At 44.7% G+C, this 19,088-nt stretch overlaps 1 protein-coding gene across 2 annotated transcripts; it reads right to left on the bottom strand.

The window, feature by feature from the left end:
• Positions 1-247: 247 nt before the first annotated feature.
• NOBOX (NOBOX oogenesis homeobox) lies at positions 248-18,877 on the bottom strand. Of its 2 annotated transcripts, none has more exons than XM_066183648.1 (9): positions 18,769-18,877; positions 15,689-16,300; positions 14,573-14,679; positions 14,319-14,437; positions 13,279-13,412; positions 6,807-7,080; positions 6,018-6,325; positions 3,696-4,004; positions 248-3,134 (listed from the first exon to the last, which is right to left on the bottom strand). In XM_066183648.1, exons 1-9 carry the CDS (start codon positions 18,836-18,838, stop codon positions 3,109-3,111), a joined length of 1,959 nt encoding a protein of 652 aa, XP_066039745.1. In that variant the 5' UTR covers positions 18,839-18,877; the 3' UTR covers positions 248-3,108. The 2 variants fall into 2 exon arrangements, with proteins under 2 accessions (XP_066039745.1, XP_066039746.1); XM_066183649.1 differs by having other exon boundaries at positions 15,689-16,189.
• Positions 18,878-19,088: the final 211 nt, after the last annotated feature.

The following is a 19,088-nucleotide window of genomic DNA, read 5'->3' as shown; positions in this document are numbered from 1 at the left end:
ATGTGTTCTGCTTTACACAGCTGCATGAAGGAAAATCAACATTTACCACCCAGCAACAGATGATTGCTTCATCTGAGTTGCAGCAATCTTTATAATAGATGCAAAAACATTATTCCTGCTGTTGAACTGAATTAATGCTGATACTTTCTAATTTATGCCACCTTACAGAAACTAAGAGGCCTGTAAGAAAAGGTTCTCTTGTTTACTAAAACTGAGGAATTAGTTCACATGAGTTCATGTACTCTCATCGCATAAAACAGGACTTGTTTGTAGAAAATAGTGCCTTTTTGCTGGCCAAGGCCCACAGGAAAAGGTTAATATACCAAATTTACCTGGTTAAACGTCAGCTATTTAGAAGTAGCAGAAGTTTAAAAATTAATTATGCTAAAATATGCAATTAGAGGATAGACACGCACATATGTGCACTGTCAGCTGAACAGCCACACTTTGGGCAACTGTACAAAACCTCACAGTGCTTTTCTTCTGTGAAAATAAGTTTGTGATAATATCCTCACTCCCATGGTCTTACAGCCATGCTACTGCATGAGTCCAGTAGAAATACACCCACAATCTGCCCTGTCAACTTGAAAAACAACTCAAAAACAACCCCAGCAACACTTGATAACACACACAGCTTTCTCTGTTTGCACCAAATCTGACTCACTTCAAAATCCTGACTGCTTGGCACTTCCAGTTCAAATGACAGTAGACAGGCAAAACAATTCTCCACACTTCAAAGGAGGTGCCAGTCAGGCAGCCATGGAATTTGGAATTTTGATCCTGCTCACCCTAACAAAACGAGCCTTCTTGAGACTTCACATGAAAAGGGAATAGGTAATGAAAGCACCCACAGTGACTTGTCCAACACACACTAATTCCACTACAAATTGCAGCAGGGAGAACAGCACGAGGAGCCTGGAATGCTGGCATTCCAAGACACCAGTGCAGCATGGATTGCAGGTGCAATAGGGAGGGTCACATGAGGATGGAAGGTTCTTCACCTTGGTGGGACACCTGCCACATGGTCAAGGACTGTCACTGTTTCTGCCACAGGGAAAAAAATTCTGCCTGTGGTTAACCCTGGTTTGGCTCCAAAGCCAGCAGGAGCACAAAGAGGATGAATCTGGCCATCCACATACTCTCAGGTACTCACCCTCTCCTCCTCTGATAGGAAAGAACTCTCAGTTCAAAACTCCAAGCCCAATTGAACCTGCAAGTTTAACGTACAAGCATGGAAATAAAATCGGACCATTCCCAGAAAAGTTTATGTTTTACCCAAAAGCTTAAACACAAAGGATTGGACATTTCAAAAATTTCACTGTGCTCATTCACTCCCCAAATCTTTTGAGACTGCAGCACATAAAACTCAGTGCTCAGTGTCACATTTGGATTGGGAATGCTGTAGACAGATGATGTGAGCTGGGGTGGGGACTCTGCCACCAGACCACATCCCAAAAGCCTATTCCTGAAAATGTGCATTTCTCAAAAAGCACACTAAATTATTTTCTTCTTCATTCTGTGAGGAGGGGCAGGTAGGGCTGAACAAGCTGGCATTCTGTTGGTTTTGTCCTCTTCCAAACCTAGAAGAGCTGGTTTGGGATCCAGGCAAGATTCCCAGCCAGCCCTCATCATGATGAATTTTGCAGTCGTCACCACTAACAGCTTTCAGAGTGACTTGTAATTGCAATGAAAACTCCTATTCACACCTCTTGGAAATATTGGTTTAGGCTGTTCAGCTGAGGATGAGTGAAACAAGTGTGAACTAATGCACATTCCCAACCATTCTCATCTTATTACGGGCAAGATTTAACTTTTGCTGTAGGAAATGAAAATTCTGGAATAGGCACACGAAGCTGTAGACTTAAAATCTGTCCCTGTCTATACTGCTTAGTCTTTCAGCAGTGTTTAGCCACTGCCAGATATAAACCAGTGTTTTACAGGAGAAAGGAGAGGAGCTGCAGCATCCAGCTCCTGCCGGACACTCCATGGCCAGACTGCAGAGGAACTGAAACAAAAGACCTGGTACTGCCTAATTTCACAAGATACAAGAAAGGCATCTACATCACAGTAAATATAAAATTGACTTGGGCATTTTCTGTGTCTAAAAGCCAGTGGAAAGACCCAGGGTTAAACACAGGAAGAAAAAAAAGGAAAGGCATGCCCCTCTTCCTACAACACGATGGTCTTTCCTCACAAGAACAGAGCCTGACAACCATTTTAGTCACTCGTGTTACAAATCCTACGCATCCAGGTGGTTACAGCTCCTCTGGAAAGCACAACTCCTGGGGACTGCAGCTCTCACGAGTGAACAGTCTCTTCACTGGAGTCCTCTGCTGCTGACCACTGATTTTAGAGACACATTTCATCTGTTTCCCAGGCAAAGCAGGAGCAGAGATGATCAGGCCAAATTCTGACAGATCAATTCAAATTCAACTAAAGCAATTAATAACAGACAGGGATCTGGTTACACTGCCAGCATTTATGGTTACAGTCTTACTGCTGTTTATTTTCATAGTTCTACAATGAAAAGAATTTCTTTAGAAGTAATTCAAGGCTAGCAAACTGGTGGACTTCCAACAACACTTTTTTTGCTGTCTGGAGTCCCTAAAATCAGGTGTAGTTGCAGGAGTTTCTCCTCCTGTTTTACATATATCTTATTCCTCCTGGTTTCTCTTCCCCTGTATTCCAGGACAGCAGTCAGACCTTCTGACACTTGCATGATCTGCAATTTTCACCCATGGAACTCTGGTTCCTGCATCAGCTCTTTCCTGTCTGAGGCCTGGTCAAGATTAGAATTTGTTAAGAAGAATAAAGCCAGGAGATTTGCAGGAAAAAAAAAAAAAAAAAAAAAAAAAAAAAAAAAAAAAAAAAAAAAAAAAAAAAAAGAGAGAGCAGGAACTTTTATTGAGTGAAAGATCCTGCTTCTTCTATCCTTTCTTTCTTCAGCAAGAAAGAATCATGGCAACAAGAAAAAAAATACAACCAAAAAAAAAAAAGTGCATCTGTTGCAAATAATATTATTCTCTTTTTTTTTACTCTTCTTGTTTTGCAGAGTTTAAAATAGCAATTTTTCCTCTTCCTTTTTTTTTTTTTTCTCAGAGTGCAGGATCAGTCATTAGTTTCTTCTTTCATTTCTGCAAAAAACCCAAACAGATTCATACGGTGACACAAAATATCTTAAATTTTTCAAATGTTTTGTATCTCAAAATTAGATACACACCCCCCCCCCCCTCCCCACACCCTTCCAAAGAGTATCTATGGCATATGACACCTTTCAACAATTCTAGAGTAAGGTAATTCTATTTCCAAGATAAAAGCCTGAGAATCCAAACAGAAAACCCTGCCTTCCCCTTCTCCCTTCTTGGTGAAGTTCTGCCTCGAAGGGAGGTGTTAGTGCTTCTGGAAGTCTTGGAAATAATCAGTTCTGTGCAGCCATACAGCTCACAACAGATGATGTCTGAGGAAACACAGAACTTTGCCATCTATTTTACTGACTTTTCTGTCCCCATTTCCAAAAACGGATCTAAGATTTAGGTATAGGATAGGTATAGGATCATGGGAGCTGTCTCAGGCAGCAGCTCAACAATAAAAAAATAATGCCACAGTCTTCATCCTGCATTCAGGAGAGCTACTGCTGTCTTGGAACTCTTTCCTTTCCCCCACCTCCTTCTCCAAGAAAACAATCAGCTGGTTACCAACAACAATCTCTCCTTTCTTGCTGCTGCTCTCTACGTCCTCTTTTTCAGCAAGTGGTGCCACCTCTGGCTCTGTCTGGTGGCTCTGGAAGGAACTTTGCTCTGGTGGTGTCATTCCCTTTTGTTTCCCAGTCTGTGACATGGATTCAGGTACTGTTCCGTTGGGCACTTGAATGAGATAGGGCTCTGTGAAGTACTGTCCTCCTGCCGTGCTAGGAAAAGGCATTTGGGAATTCAGCTGATTGGAGAAAGGAGCTTCCTGCATGTAGAAATCACTCCAGGACACAGCTGGATAGGCAGGGATGTCTGCTGAGGGAAAAACCCCCAAGAAAAGAAGAATAATGAAAATAATGGAAGCATGTCTATGTACAAGACGTGCGTTGTGCTTTGCTCAGTGCAAACACAGCATTGCAGTGCAGCAATCACCACACACATTAAGGACCACTTTGCCCTTTACACTGCAGTGTATTTAACCAAAACACGGTTCTTTGGAAGGAAAGCTTAGGAAGTCCATAGCATTGTTATAATCTAAAAAAACTCCATGCCACTCAGCACTGATCCTGAGCGTATGTAATGATAGTACAGACACCCCCAATTTTTTTTTCCAGTCCCATTTTCCAAGTTAGTTCTGCCAGGCACAAGATGGATGCTTAATCTTCACTTTCATTTATAAAAGCTGTAAACCAGGAAGCAGGAATGTTTTGTTAATTATTATCCATAATTCAACTAAGCTGCTCACTTGCATATGTGCTGATGTAAGACTCACAGGTGTGTCTGCACTGATAGACTGGTTTCCAGCCCTGCACTCTGGGAATCCAGGAACCTTTTCAGGAAGAAATTCCTCCCTTCTGAGGGTGGTAAAGCGCTGGAACTCAGAGTTGTGCCTGCCCCATTCCTGGAAGTGTTCAAGACCAGGCTGGACAGGCCTGGTCTAATGGAAGGTGTCCCTGTCCATAGCAGAGGGCTGGAACTGGATGAGCTTTAAGGTCCCTTCCAAACCAAGCCATTCCAGCATTCTATGATTCTGTGAACTTGGTCATCCCCACTGCGTAACACAAAAGCCATTCACTGCTGATTGTGCTCTGGCCAGAAGTATGGAGTAAGAGAGTACCAACTCTGCCTCTGTTCCTTCAACAGCCTTCTAACTTCACCAGCCTGCACCTTTACACACCCCTTGAGGCTCACACAACATGCCCCAAAGAATGCGACACACTTGGGCATCAAGCTAGAAAAACTAATTTGATGCAGTCTGGGGCACAGCCCTCTCATTATTTCTGCCACTTCAGACTGAAAAACCACAGAAGATAATAATTATGCCTTGGAACTCGAGCAGGGAGCAGGGCCAAGTGTATTAGATACTGGGTGCTGCCAACCTGTCCTGCACAATGTCAGGTGGGAAGAGTGGGGACAGGAGCCAGCTTGCAGCCTGATGTGAGTCAGACTTCCCTCCCTGACAAGGTCCACAGAACTGGTACAAAAACAGCAGCAGCATCTGTGGACTAAAACTTTGTTCTCTCACGTCATAAGACAAGGGATGGAGCATTTGGAGCGTGACCTTAATTTAACAAACCTGTCAGTCCAAATGAATTAACTACTAGAGTTTGTAATTTGATTATAATTGGGCATGAATAAGGTTCAAAATACAAAGCCCAGACACAAAACAAGGAGATCAACAATGCCATATTTACCTAGGGGGTTTTTGGGTTTTTTTCAGAAAATTATGCTGGAGTGCCTTTATTTCAATGCTGTTGCAAATTCAACTCAGAGGAAGAATCTACATCCATACTCTGACATTGGCTCCTGTCTCTCTCTTCTTTTGCACTACCCTAAGATCCATAACATGATTTCAAAGTGGTTTCTGCAGAAGCCAAACAGTGAGAAGGCTGTTCTTCCTCACTACCTCCAACTATCCCATCTGCTGTGGCACCTCTTCCACTTTGCACTCTTGACTCCCACCACATGCAACAAAAGGATGTTCCTGTACACAACAGGACACTCCTGGAAAAGAAAAGTTATTTCTCCAGTCTAGACAAAACCTCTGCTCTCTGACACAGTCACATTTAATGCTCTTCCTGATGTGTGCAGTCTGGGTTGCAACTTTTGATTCAAATAAATGGGTCACTCAGCACTTAAAAAAACCCCAAACAAACATATAAGGAAATTAAGTGAAAAAAAAAGATGGGCACACCTATAGATTTGTGCAGGCATGTGGATTTTCCTTCCTTCTGTTAACAGTTATCAGTGAACCCACTGATCATGCTGAATATTTCAGGGTATTATTACCCCAGAGTAGCAGGATACCAAAATATTTCAGAAATTTACCTGAATTGCCACTTGGCTGCTGTGGCATGAGTGGTCCCTCTGTGTGCTTTTGTACATAGCCTTGTGTGGCTCCATAGGTTATGGCCTCACTGTTGCCAGTTAAGTCAGGGAAAGCTGGATGGGACTCCAGGGGTGTTGGAGGAGGAAGGTGGTCGCTGGAGAACATATTGCTGGCCAGGTGACCTTGGTGACAGAACTGGGAGAGCTGATAGATTTCCCCTTGGCCACTGTATTGACAGTAAGCGGCCTCCAGGCTGTCTCCAGGCTCCAAATGCTCCGGGTAAGGGCAGGAAACTGGTGAACTGAAGCTGCAGAGAGCAAGGAGAGAGGCAACCCAGAGATCAAAGGAGAGTCAACAGTTACACCAACCTGTGCAATTAACAACTCTTTTATTGCTCACTCTTCCTCCCAAATGCCAGGCACAGCAGAAGGGGAACAAAAGCCACTTGAGTGAAGCGCTTTCACGGCAGGATCCTTGAACAATGGGCATTAGTGGGGATTATCTTCCCACTCCCCAAAGCACGGCCCAAAGCTTGGAACACCCTCACTTTCCCTTGACAGGCATGCAATTCTGAGAGCACTCCGAGTACAGGCAGCACCTGTCTCATAGCAAGCACCCTGTCCTATTACGCACATTGTACAGCTTTTCATACTCCCTTTAAAGGATATTGTCACACGTGCATCTCACTTTCCATTAACGCTCCCACCTAATTCCTCACCCCTGTCCCACGTGTATCCTCCCAAGGCTGCCTTTTTTCATCTCCCTCAAAGACACTCATCTACTCCTACCCTTGATTCTGGACGTCGTAAGAGAAGGCTTCGCCGAAGCCATTTTCCTGACCGGCCAAGCCGCATTCACTGCTGGGCGTGTCCAGCATCAGAGGAACAATGTGGCTGTGGGGGTCGAAGGGCAGGTTGAGCGTCAGGCTGGCCCTGCGGACGGGCGGAGGGCTGGGAAAACCCGGGAAGCACTCCACGCCGCTGGAATTGAAGTGCAGCTGCGGCAGCGCCTCGCTCTGAGCTTGTGCTTCGCAGGGTGCCACCATTCCTACCACGGAGGAGGCTGTGAACGGAACAGAGACTGTCACACTGGGAATCCGTAGGAGCAAGCAGAGGGAATGACAGGAGGAGCAGGACAGCAAGATGCCAGGGAAAGAATGGACGTTAATTGATGGTAATAATAATAAATGAGTACCAGCACTGCTGTTGAGAAGCAAAAGGGAGCAGAAGCAAGCTCTCTAGAACACAGAATGATGTTTATTGGTTAAATAAAATTACCTTTGTGATTTCAGTCTCTGCATACTATCTTTATCCAGCTCTCAAGAAGGACGCCAAATGAAGCAAAGTGCTTCTTGGAAAAGAGCCAGGAACAATCCCCCAGTAGTCATCTTCCATTTCTCCTGCCCTTTGGGAGGAGTGAGCTACACAGATCACCCTTTCGAAAAAATGAACTGTGCTTTGAAAGAAACAATATTGTGCCTTTAAAAATCCACTGTCTAGGCTGCTTTGAAACACATTTTCACTCCTGGTTTGGCCTCTGATGAGTCATGCCAAAACCAAAAATTAAAAAGGAGAGATGGCAGCTGAAGGTTCTTGGGAAAAAGAAGATGGGAGATGGAAGAGGAAACCAACATGTTTTGGTTGCTAGAATCTTGTTTGGTGACCTGTCTCCTCAGTCACTGCTGGAAAAGGAGAGAGGGAACAGTTTCCTACAGAACAGCCTCTGTGGAAAGAGGACAATAGGGGAAATTAAAGGTCAGAATCAGGTATGCTGGTGATCCACAGTAACAACTATACATGAAGCTCAAGAAGCTTGGGCATGGTGCAAGAAAATGAGTTTCTCTCTTATTATGGCAATTAGCAAGTGGTTCCTCTCTTCATAAATGTAGCTATCACATGTGCAGGAAGCTGCAATGATTTCTCCAGTCTAGCTAGGCTGAACCAGCACAAAGATGAGGAAGAGAAGAGAAGAGAAAATATCACCAGCTGCTCAGGTGAAGCTCCCCCACACGTGGCAAAGCTTTCAGGCAAAGTCTGCAGCTGCGCTTCACCCTTGCAGGCATAGAGTGTAACATCAAATGCACTCCACCAGGTGTGAATCAAAGGCCTTAAACACACACCTAAACATAAAAATGCCACAATAAGTATTAGCAGCCTTTAGAGGATTCTGGAATGCATGTCCAGAGAGTCGATGAGGAGTTTCCACTTCAACATCTTGCAGCACTGTTTCTCAGAATTACAGTGTGCTGGGCAGTTTTGTGCCTCTTACTGCAACTTCCTACATTCTTTTTTTTTTTTTTTTTTTTTTTTTTTAGCTCTCTGCAGCCATGGAGAGAAGGAATCACAAGTGTCAATGAAAAATTTTCAAGTTTTCAATAGCCCTGATTTTGGGCTTGGTCAGAAAACTGAAGCAAGATGGCACCTCCAAAGCATTCACATGCCCAAGCAGTTCTCAGGGGTTTATTTTTCTTGTTCGAACCCACTAGTTATCCATGCCAGGCAGCATCTCTGATGTACCTGTCACATTCCAGGTTTTTGGCTTAGCCAGAAATGAAACTCAAGTTCTCTTCTGATTTTTTTAAACCCTTCTTTAGCACTGGTTCCCCTGACCATTGTGCCCCAGGATGTTCACACAAACGTTACGGAACAGCAGCCATGGGGGAACGCAACCTACCTGAAAAGTGGTCTAAATCCAGGTAAAGCTCCAGTTCAATAATGACAGCAGGATGAGCTGTTCTGCAGATGGCCCTGCTCTTCCTCAAGATGAACACAAGCAGCCCAGGAAATCACTTCTAAACCCATTTTCATACTTACTAAGAATTATTATTTTTAAAAAATAATTGCAATGCTTAGTGCAGATAATCTTTGTGGATCATGGCAATAGGAACCCCAGGCAATGAGACTGTGAGACAGCACCCTTAATCTCCAAAGAGCTGGTTCAGCCTTTTCTAAAGTCACCTCTGCTTCTCTGTTCTTTCAAAGAGACAATAAAATTGTGTCTTCTAAAGAAAGTCACATATCCTGTAAGAAGAAACAATTCCCAGAGAAATCATATCTGCTGAATCTGACATATCTACAGAAAATTCCAGAGCTGTTCCATGAAGAATTCTGACCCCTGGCTTGAGATAATACTTACATTGTACAATTCTGTGACTCTTCCTGACACTGATGTAGAGCGAGAGAGAGAGAGCCTCAGAAGGCTTTCCAGTGAACATGGGAATGTAACAGTAGGATTTTTATTTCTTGTTTCCATTACTTCTGGGTTCTCAGTCCATGAGACAACCTTGGAAATTTCTAGAGAGCAATTCAATAATTTACAGCTTCAGATCTCTGAACCAGTCCTGGCACTACACTTGGCTTAACTCTAGAATGGTTATTCTGTTTCAAGCCTTTACTGGAGCATCAAGGGCCATCACAAAGCTTTTAACAGATCTGTCTTTGTCTTGAAATTATGAGAAAACATATTTGTTCAAAATTTGTTTGAAAGCCAGAGTCCTGTAAGTGAAGTCATGGGATCTTGTCATTTATTTAATGTTCTTTGACAGACCTTGTCCAACTTCATCCAATAGATCCCAAGATTTCCATTAGAATCCCATCTCTGCCAGAGAATTTAATCACCTTGTTATTTGCTTAAGGCTGGGCTCCTGACAGGTGTCCTCAGCAAGGCAAACACACGGAACAAAGGATTTCCTGCAAAAGCACCAATGGGGCAGAATAATCTCCGCCCGAAAACCAGAGGCACAGAAAGGAACTTTTCTTTCTAAGGGGTTAATTCTAAAGAAAACATGAGCCAATGAATCACAGACATATATGTATCAGTAAGATATCTCAGAAGATCAAGAAAAGCTTCAAATAACTGCCAGCATAAAAAAACCTCAAAACATTAATTTCAATCATTCTGTCTAGCAAAAGTAAAAAAAAAAAAAAAAAAAAAAAAAAAAAAAAAAAAGCCCCAAACATTTCTAAGATCAAAACAAGTTCAAAATTGAAGTTTTGAGGCACAAATGGCTCCTATGGCAAGTAGTGTGGCTACTATATCCAAATCAGAAGCCTTAACTTTCAGCAAGGTAACACACATCTCAAATACAACTCACTGACATTTTTAATCAGCTTGTTTGAAGAACTAGTAAAAACAGTGGGACATAAAAAAAACCCCAAACCCACAAATCAACAGTCAGAAGTACTGGGTAGAGCAAGGAAAACCAATGGAAATTGCAGCACTGAACACTCTGCAAAGGTCTTGGGTAATAGGTCACACGGTTCTCTCCACTTAAATAATTTTCTTGTCATGCTGAAAGTGGTTAAAAAGGAAAGCACCTGTATAGCCACTCCAGCAAGTCACACTCTGTGAGCCCAATTGCACCACGATGCACAGAGGCTTTTGCTGAAACCATCCATGAGCTGTTTCCACAAGGGACAGTACTAAGCAACTGGTTTTGCCCTGTAAATTGATAACCTTTTTTGATTAATCTGTTTCATCTTTTGTTTGGCCCTGTTAATTTGGATTCTATCCTATCCAAGTTTTGTCTCCTTTGTTTTCTGAGGTATCCTATTAAAGAAAACAGATGGTCCATCGATGGCCTTATTTCCAGGCAAGCTTTTTTCCTGAACAAGGATGCTGAACATATTCAAGTCATGCTGGCTTTCATTTTCCTTCTGTTTCATTTTTTGCTTTTATACTTAAAGAGAATAAGTCTGACTTTGCAATGGTAACCAACAACAACAAAAAGCAAGTTTCATTCCCCATAGCTGTGTTATCCTGCACCTAGTAAGGCAAAACTGCAACTGAAGCTTTCCAGGTGATTGTGCCATGCAGATCTCTCTTCTACAGGGACTCTCTACATGTAATGTCAGTCTTCCCTCAGAGAGAATACTTGCCCTTTTTCTTCCTTACACATTGCACCAATAATTCAGATGGGACTTTTCTTTCCTATCAGAAAGAATTGCTTGTGTTTTCCACATGGAGAGCTGCATCCCAGTGTGCAGATCCCCCAGAAAGAAATGGCTCAATGCAAGCAGAGTACAAGATCATGTCCCTGAATAAAACTTTATTTCTCTGACAGACATTACCTAACAGGGCCAATGACTTCATGCTGACATAGAGTAGGTTTAAGTTGGATATTAGAAGGAAGTTCTTCCCTGTGAGGCCCTGGGACAGGATGCCCAGAGCAGCTGTGGCTGCCCCATCCCTGGAAATGTCCAAGGCCAGGTTGGATGGGGCTCTGAGCAACCTGGGCTAGTGGAAGGTGTCCCTGCCCATGGCAGGGGGGATGGAATGAGATGGGCTTTAAGGTCCCTTCCAACCCAAACCATTCTGTGATTCCTGATACTCTCTCCTGACTAAATAGTGTGTCTGCAGAGGTACTTTGGGAACCAGGAGAGGTTCCTAAAGCATAGAAATCCGAGGATATTCGGCTTGTTTCTTTTAAATGAATTGTTTTGCAAAACCTTGGTTTCTATCCAATTAAATACAGGGCTCAACAGACTTACACCACTTCATCACTCTGAAAGCAGTGAATTACTCAAACACTTTGACCATATTTACTCTGTTGCAAGAAGTGGAAAAACTGGAACTAACTGAATTACAGTCCTACTGGTTAAAAAGGTCATTGGATTGACTAAAGGAGCTCTTGGGTTGAAAGGATGACAGAAATATTTAAATGACAGAATTACCAGATTAGGTTATAAAGGAAGTATCTCAATTCCATACTTTTAGCAACACATGAAGCATTCTAAACTTATTGATGCAATCTTACAGTTGCTTTCCACCATACCAAAATACCTTTAAGGTAAAAGCACTATTTAAAAAATTGAGTAATTCTCAGAAAATGAGTTGCAGGAACTGGCCTTAATATTGAAAACCAAATACTGATATATTTAGAATACAACGAGGGGACAGACATAATGGCATGAAATTCCAATTAATTAATTACACTGGGAGACAGGTAAACACACACAGCAGTACCACATGTCAGCACATCTACTGCTTGGGAAATCCGTCCCTAAGGAAGCGGTGGAATCCTCATAACTTTGGAAATCTTTTCATATTGTGCCAACCTGGAAACACAAACATATCTAGGAAACGCTTTAGGGAGCACCCCTGACTCTGGGGAATGCTGTTGGACTGCACGCATCAACAAACAATTAGACAAATCCTCTCTCTTTCATTGCCATCCATCTTTTAACACACCTCGGGTAGAAAACTGGTTGAACAGCACACCCCACTGACTTAAAACTCCACTGCAACAGTGATTAAATTCAACCGTCAGCTTTGGAACTCAGCTACTCTCACTCCCTCAAGGTCTTGCACAAAATAGAAACCTGCCCTGCCTTGAGAAGCCAAGGAAAGCCCTCTGGATGTTTTAAGGTGTGGAGTACCTGATGGAGCCTCTACAACACCAGCAGTTCACAGAGTGCATCTTCCTTACACAGCTCACTTGGCTCAGGCTGTAGCCAGAATGTTTCCTTCTCAACCAGAATATGGGGAGTGTGTATCTGCCATGGAGAACATCAGAACCAGAATGCTTCCCTCATTGTTTACAGCACCAGGACCAGTGTCAAATAGCTGTTATGGAAGAATTCTCTGCTCACTTATCTTTATGAAGTCCTATTCAGAATTCCTTGCTGGCTTGTGCTAGGACAGAAACAAGGACTGCAAATCTGTCTCCAGAATTAGCACAGAGGCACCACAGGGCTGGTACATAACTGGTGAAGACTCAATCAGCCGTGAGCTGGTATTCCTACAATCACAGAATCACTGGAAGTGACCTTAAGGACCATCTCACTACACCCCCCTGCCATGGGCAGGGATACCTTCACTATCCCAGCTTGCTCAGAGCCCCATCCAACCTGGCCTTGGACACTGCCAGGGATGTGGCCTTCGCAGCCTCTCTGGGCTAGTGCCTCACCACCCTTACAGGGAAGAATTTCTTCCTTCTAATATCTAACCTAAATTTCCCCTTTTTCAGATTGAAGCCATTCCCTTTTGTCCCATAACTATAGTTCCTGATGAAAAGTCCCTCAGCAGCTTCCTTGTAGGCCCCTTCAGATGCTAGAAGTTTCCTCTGAGGTCTCCACAAAATTTCTTCTCCTTCAGGCAGAACAGGCCAAACTTTCTCAGCCTGTGGAGTGACCTGGTAGCACTTTCAGCACTGATGGCATAAGGCTCTCACATGGCCTTTCCTAAAGCATTTCAGAACCTCCCTGCTCCACCAGCTAATGCTGCAGCTGTGCAAAACACTCGTGCTGGTTGGGGTCTCACCTGAGGCAGAGGCAGGGGATGCAGGGTGTGTGCTGAGCAGGCTGGAAGAGTTCCCAGCTCCAGGGTCTCCTCCCAGCGTGGCAGGCTGGTCTCCAGCAGCATCAGGCAATGGAGGCACAGGCAGAGGAGGTGCCCTGCAGCAGACACATAGGACAAGGCAGGACATTATGACTAATCATGCACTCTTCTATCCAACAAGGGGCAGATCCTACATCACCAGCAAGTGCAAAGGGAAAGCACTGGCTGACTACAAGCACAAGGAATGCTGTATCAAAAGTCTTTGGGGAAGCAGCCCCAGGTCACTTGTATAGGACAGGCAGCAGGAGCAGTGCAATGACGTAAGGTGCTCTCCAATCTTTCACTTTAATTTCTCCTCTTCCACTTAATTTTTCCTCCTTTCATTTGGTTTTCTTCATAAGAAGACACTCACTCCACACTGCCATAAATACATCCCTATGGAGACTGATTTCTCCCCTCACACATTCACCATCCCTTGAAAGACCATAAAAATCCTCTTACATATTCCCCTTCCCCACATTAATGTCCTCTGCTTACATATGGAATGTGCTACCTTGTATTTCTTCAAAGAAGTCCCTGACTTTCTACGACTGATCTAAGCAAGCACCATTTCCATCACCAAGTGAAAATCCATGGAAATGGAAAGCAGTGGTGGGAGAACTGGGTTAAAAGAATCCCCAGGCCCATCCAAAGCACCCCGCCGATACATTCATAAGAACTAAAAATGAAGGGATGACTCCATAAGCTTTTCCATCTGATCCCTTGCTCTCTACATGTCTTCAGACAAAGCAATTTCAATACTTTTATTTCAAAATTATTTTGATTAATCTGTGGTACAGGTTAATCAGAAGGACTTTTAGGAGGGTCCACCACAATTTACCCAGAGATCTGACAGCCTATCTAGGTCTGACTCAGTGCTCAGCTGTCCACTGTTCAAAGGTAAAGAGGAAATGGAAAAATAAAATATTTTATTTCTTAGGTATCACTTGTGGAGAAATGACAAAACAGAGGAAGTTACTCACCCATAATCCTCTGATCTAAAGGGGACTGACAGAGCTGATGATGCTGGATATTTTCTGTTGCTTTTTATACCCAACTTCTGCAATTTCCGCCACTTTGCCCTGCGATTCTGAAACCAGACCTGAAAAATGGGAAGAAAGGAATGCATTCAGGGAAGAAATCATCTACATATGGGGACACTGGCCATGTCCCAGTCCCTGCCCATCCCTTTTCTGCACAGAACCCACAGGTAGCACTGCCCCCCAGAAAGCATTACCAGAATACGCTGTGGTGTCACACCAACCACAGCTGCAATCTCCCTCCTCTTCTCATTGTCAGGATAGTGATCTTCCTGGAACATCTTCTCCAGCTCTTCCAGCTGCTCTAGAAATGATGCATTGTCCAAAGAGAGAGAGAGATGGGAAGTATGTCACAAGAAAACAAGAAAAAGAAGTTAACAAGAGAGGGAAACATGAAAAAATGAACATTTTTACTATACATGAGTAACATAAAAGATTTTTATCTAAATAAACCACAAAAATAAACAAAGATCATCTTTTTCTCTTTCAAAAGCAAAGAGCATTGCTAGTGATGCTTCAAATGAAAGACACTCAGCAACCTTTATTAGTGGAAGTCTTCACACATCTAATGGTATGGACTGAAGTGCAATACCAGTTACAGCAGAACAGGGAAGGGAAGGGAAGGGAAGGGAAGGGAAGGGAAGGGAAGGGAAGGGAAGGGAAGGGAAGGGAAGGGAAGGGAAGGGAAGGGAAGGGAAGGGAAGGGAAGGGAAGGGAAGGGAAGGGAAGGGAAGGGAAGGGAAGGGAAGGGAAGGGAAGGGAAGGGAAGGGAAGGGAAGGGAAGGGAAGGGAAGGGAAGGGAAGGGAAGGGAAGGGAAGGGAAGGGAAGGGAAGGGAAGGGAAGGGAAGGGAAGGGAAGGGAAGGGAAGGGAAGGGAAGGGAAGGGAAGGGAAGGGAAGGGAAGGGAAGGGAAGGGAAGGGAAGGGAAGGGAAGGGAAGGGAAGGGAAGGGAAGGGAAGGGAAGGGAAGGGAAGGGAAGGGAAGGGAAGGGAAGGGAAGGGAAGGGAAGGGAAGGGAAGGGAAGGGAAGGGAAGGGAAGGGAAGGGAAGGGAAGGGAAGGGAAGGGAAGGGAAGGGAAGGGAAGGGAAGGGAAGGGAAGGGAAGGGAAGGGAAGGGAAGGGAAGGGAAGGGAAGGGAAGGGAAGGGAAGGGAAGGGAAGGGAAGGGAAGGGAAGGGAAGGGAAGGGAAGGGAAGGGAAGGGAAGGGAAGGGAAGGGAAGGGAAGGGAAGGGAAGGGAAGGGAAGGGAAGGGAAGACCAAGTGCCACTGGCACTGCCAATGTCACTGTGTGCCAGCGTGTGCCCTGGGATTTACCTGCACTGTAGAAGGTGCGGGGCTTCTTCTTGATAGGTAAGGATCTTCCTCCCTTGGCCACATCACGGCTGCCTCTGGACGCCAGGACTGAAGAGCCTTTGTAGGAATTCTGAGCTGTAGCACCTCTGGATTGGTGAGGTGCTGGGCCAATCTCCTTCTGCATGCAGGGAGCTCCAGCCCCTCCACTGGTTGCTTTCTTAGTTTCTTCCTTCTTTGCCTCCATTTCAGTCCCAGCAGGGCAGTAACTCTCAGAGTGCTCTTGTGACCCTGACTGACCTGTGGGCTCCTGTGCTAATCCAACCTTTGTGTCACCGCAGAAATCCGATGGTTGCCCAAACGCCGAGGCAAAGTCGTGTTGGCCATCAAGGACAACGGAGCCTTGGGAAGACAACCCAGCTTCCTGCAGGGTGCTGTATCCCCCATCTTCCTCCACCTTCTTCACAGAGCTGTTCCTATCTTCTATTCCCAAGTCATCCTCAACTTTTTCTTGTCTGGCTGTACCTGGAAATGCAGGTAGCACAATGCTCCCTGCACCGTGGCCACCAACAGCATCAGCATCCACCACGAAGTGCGCTGTATTCAGCAGCGTGTTCTCCTTCTCATCCTGGCACTCTACAAGGCAAAAATGGGAAAACAAAACCCCAAACCCCACCCCAAATGCCCATTGCCTAAGCTGGATGTGCTTGGATTGGGAGTTTCAGTTATGGGAGAAGGAAAAGCCCACACAACGAAACCCAACAGTGACAAGAACCAGAGAGCTCAAAATAAAGACAGGTGCTGCCAGGAAAGCAACAGCCAAGAACCTGATATGGTCAATATGGAGGCATTTAAATGTGTGATGAGAAAAGCCTCATTTTAAAATCAAACTGTAAACTACAGAAGAGAGTAATTCCAGACACAGAGAATAAAGGGAAGCTTGCATATTACAAATACAGTAGTGAGAAAACAGCCCCAGGGATAACACAGGTCTCTGGAATAAGCAACAGAGCAAAAATCAATGACCTGGCAAGATCCTGGCACCTTATTAAAATGAGCAAAAGAAAGCAGCAAAATTCTGGTCTACTGTGCCAGCAGGGATTACCTGACAAACATCATCACTTTTTTACTTATACAGAGTTCTATCATACCAAAGCTAGCCAAGCAAAAAAACATTAATTGTACAAACTTCTAATAACTGCCTTAAATTATTTCTCTGCAGCTTCAGCCACACTTCTGAACAACAGACAAGACAGGAAGTGAAAAAGGGGTATAAGGACAAAATTAGGTAGAGAAGTCTAAGTTTAACAAAAACTACAAACTGTATTACAATAAGAGAGACTAAATAGTAGAAGACAGGTCAGAAAGAACACAGCAAGAGAAAGAATTAAAATAGGCAACAGAATAATACAGAAGCCTTATACTTTCCCAGCTGGTGCACAAATAAAAAGTTCCAGAAACCTCCCAAGTGGCTCAGAACATGTGAGTCAGTGTGATTTCTGCTGCTTGAAAAAAGTGATTATTTCATAAGATTAGGAAGAATAATAAACCCAAACCCAAGTATCTGCCTCTGTCTAGAGAGAAGAAAATTTGAGCAGACTCTTGGTAGCATTTCAACAGCATGTGACAACAGAGAAACTCGATCTTTTAAGGGGTTTGTTTGTTTGTTTTTTTGGGGAAAAAGATAAAATGATTTTATTTCACTGTGCTCTGCTTCTGATATATATTAGTGCAATGCCAAAATAAAGGATTTGCTTCTGCCTCAGTGTCTCCTTCTGAAACAACTGTTAATCAAGGAGGAGCCCCACAGTTCCAAACAGACGAGGGAAATTTCATAGAAGTACGAGGGGATGGCAGGCCGCTCCAAGAGCATCTAATTTACTTCTTACAGGATTAAGAGAACCAAATTGGTTGCAGGGGAAAGAGAAGCAGGAAACTATGCAGCTATAATAATTTGATCTTGTTAAGCAGCAACAAGTTTCCACTGCAGTTAAATGAGATGAAATATCCTGATGGGGAAGGTCAAGAACTCCATGAGGCAGAAGATGTCTCTGGTCTATATAATTCCTTTTTCCACCATCCTCCTGGTTGCATCTGAGCTTGTCTCACTCATTATGCGAAAAAAAGAAAATAGAAAAAATAAAAATAAAAAAGAAAGAGTATTTTCATATTATTTGAGCAGGGTTTTTACTTGTTTCTATGCAAACCCCAGTATGTGTTTACATCACAAAATAAGTGTCCAAGTCTTATATGAGTACTTTGTACCTGTAGCAGAAATGGACACCTGGGAGTTTAATATTCTTTACAGAAATAGTCCTCCAAGTGAAAGCAAACTGCTGTGTTTAATTTCTAGAACAGATAGCAAAGACCTCACAACCATTTGGGACTGCCAACGAAAAGAGCTGAAATGAAACCCAAATTTGGAGAGAAAGATGGGCCTCCCTTGTAAAAAAGGAGGAGTTATAAAACCATGCCTTTCTCCTATCATTCAGAGACCAGACTGAACATCACTCTGTCCCACTTTTAGACAAACAGAACGTTAAGTAGAAGGGATTGTAACCAAGTGGGAACATCAGGAATAGGTAGTTTGGAACACTTGCACTTGCAGGAAGCCAAGCCACCTTTTCCATCTCACAACCACCTCCTTAGACATTCCTCAGAACAAGCCAACCACTTGAACTGCAAGGTTTTTAGGGTTGTTTGGGGCATTTGAACACACACACACGGCAGGTGAAAAGACACGGCTTCAGAGGTCCCGCCACACAGGGAGGAGGAAAACTGGACAGCGGGGAAGGTGCAAACGAGAAACCCCGAGGCAGCGGGAACCCCTCGGTGTGACACAAAGGAAAGACCCCTCCTGCCCGCTACCCTCGGCCAGGTGCTTTCACAAGCCAGGGAACACGAGGGCCAGGGAATCCATCATTCCCAGCCGCGGGGCCAGGACACGGCGGGGCTGAGGGAGGCTAATAAACGCCCAGATAACATCGCTGAGGAGCGACGATCCTCCTCCGGGGCTGCTCATTAGGCTTATTGCCGGGTGCCTCCCCCCGGTCATTAACGCGAGGCGGCATCACTGATCCCTCTGCCCTCATTCGCACCCTTACCACGGCCCATTCCCAGCTCTCGGGCTGCCCGCTCCTCCGCCAGTTGCTGCTCCTCGCCCGCCCCGTCCATGCCGGCTCGGTGGCGGACCCGCTCCGGCCCGGCCCGGTTAATGCCCCGCCCGGCGGCGCGTCCTGCCCGGCCCCGGCCGCCTTATCAAGGGCACCTGCACTGGGGGAGGCCGCCCTAGCGCCACACGGCCCCTGCTCCCCACGCGGAGGGAACAGGAGTGTTCCAGGATCCGTCAGGATATCGGGAGGAATGCTCCCCGTGAGCAGCTGGCTGAAATACAGCCGTGTGAACCTTGGCGTTGCAGAACTCG

This window comes from Chamaea fasciata, unplaced genomic scaffold (genome assembly GCF_029207755.1).
Source record: "Chamaea fasciata isolate MVZ Bird 193981 ecotype frontalis unplaced genomic scaffold, bChaFas1.0.hap1 SCAF_5, whole genome shotgun sequence".
Taxonomy (NCBI): domain Eukaryota; kingdom Metazoa; phylum Chordata; class Aves; order Passeriformes; family Sylviidae; genus Chamaea; species Chamaea fasciata.
Note: the sequence above shows the minus strand (reverse complement) of the source record. Positions and strands in the feature narration are given on the sequence as shown.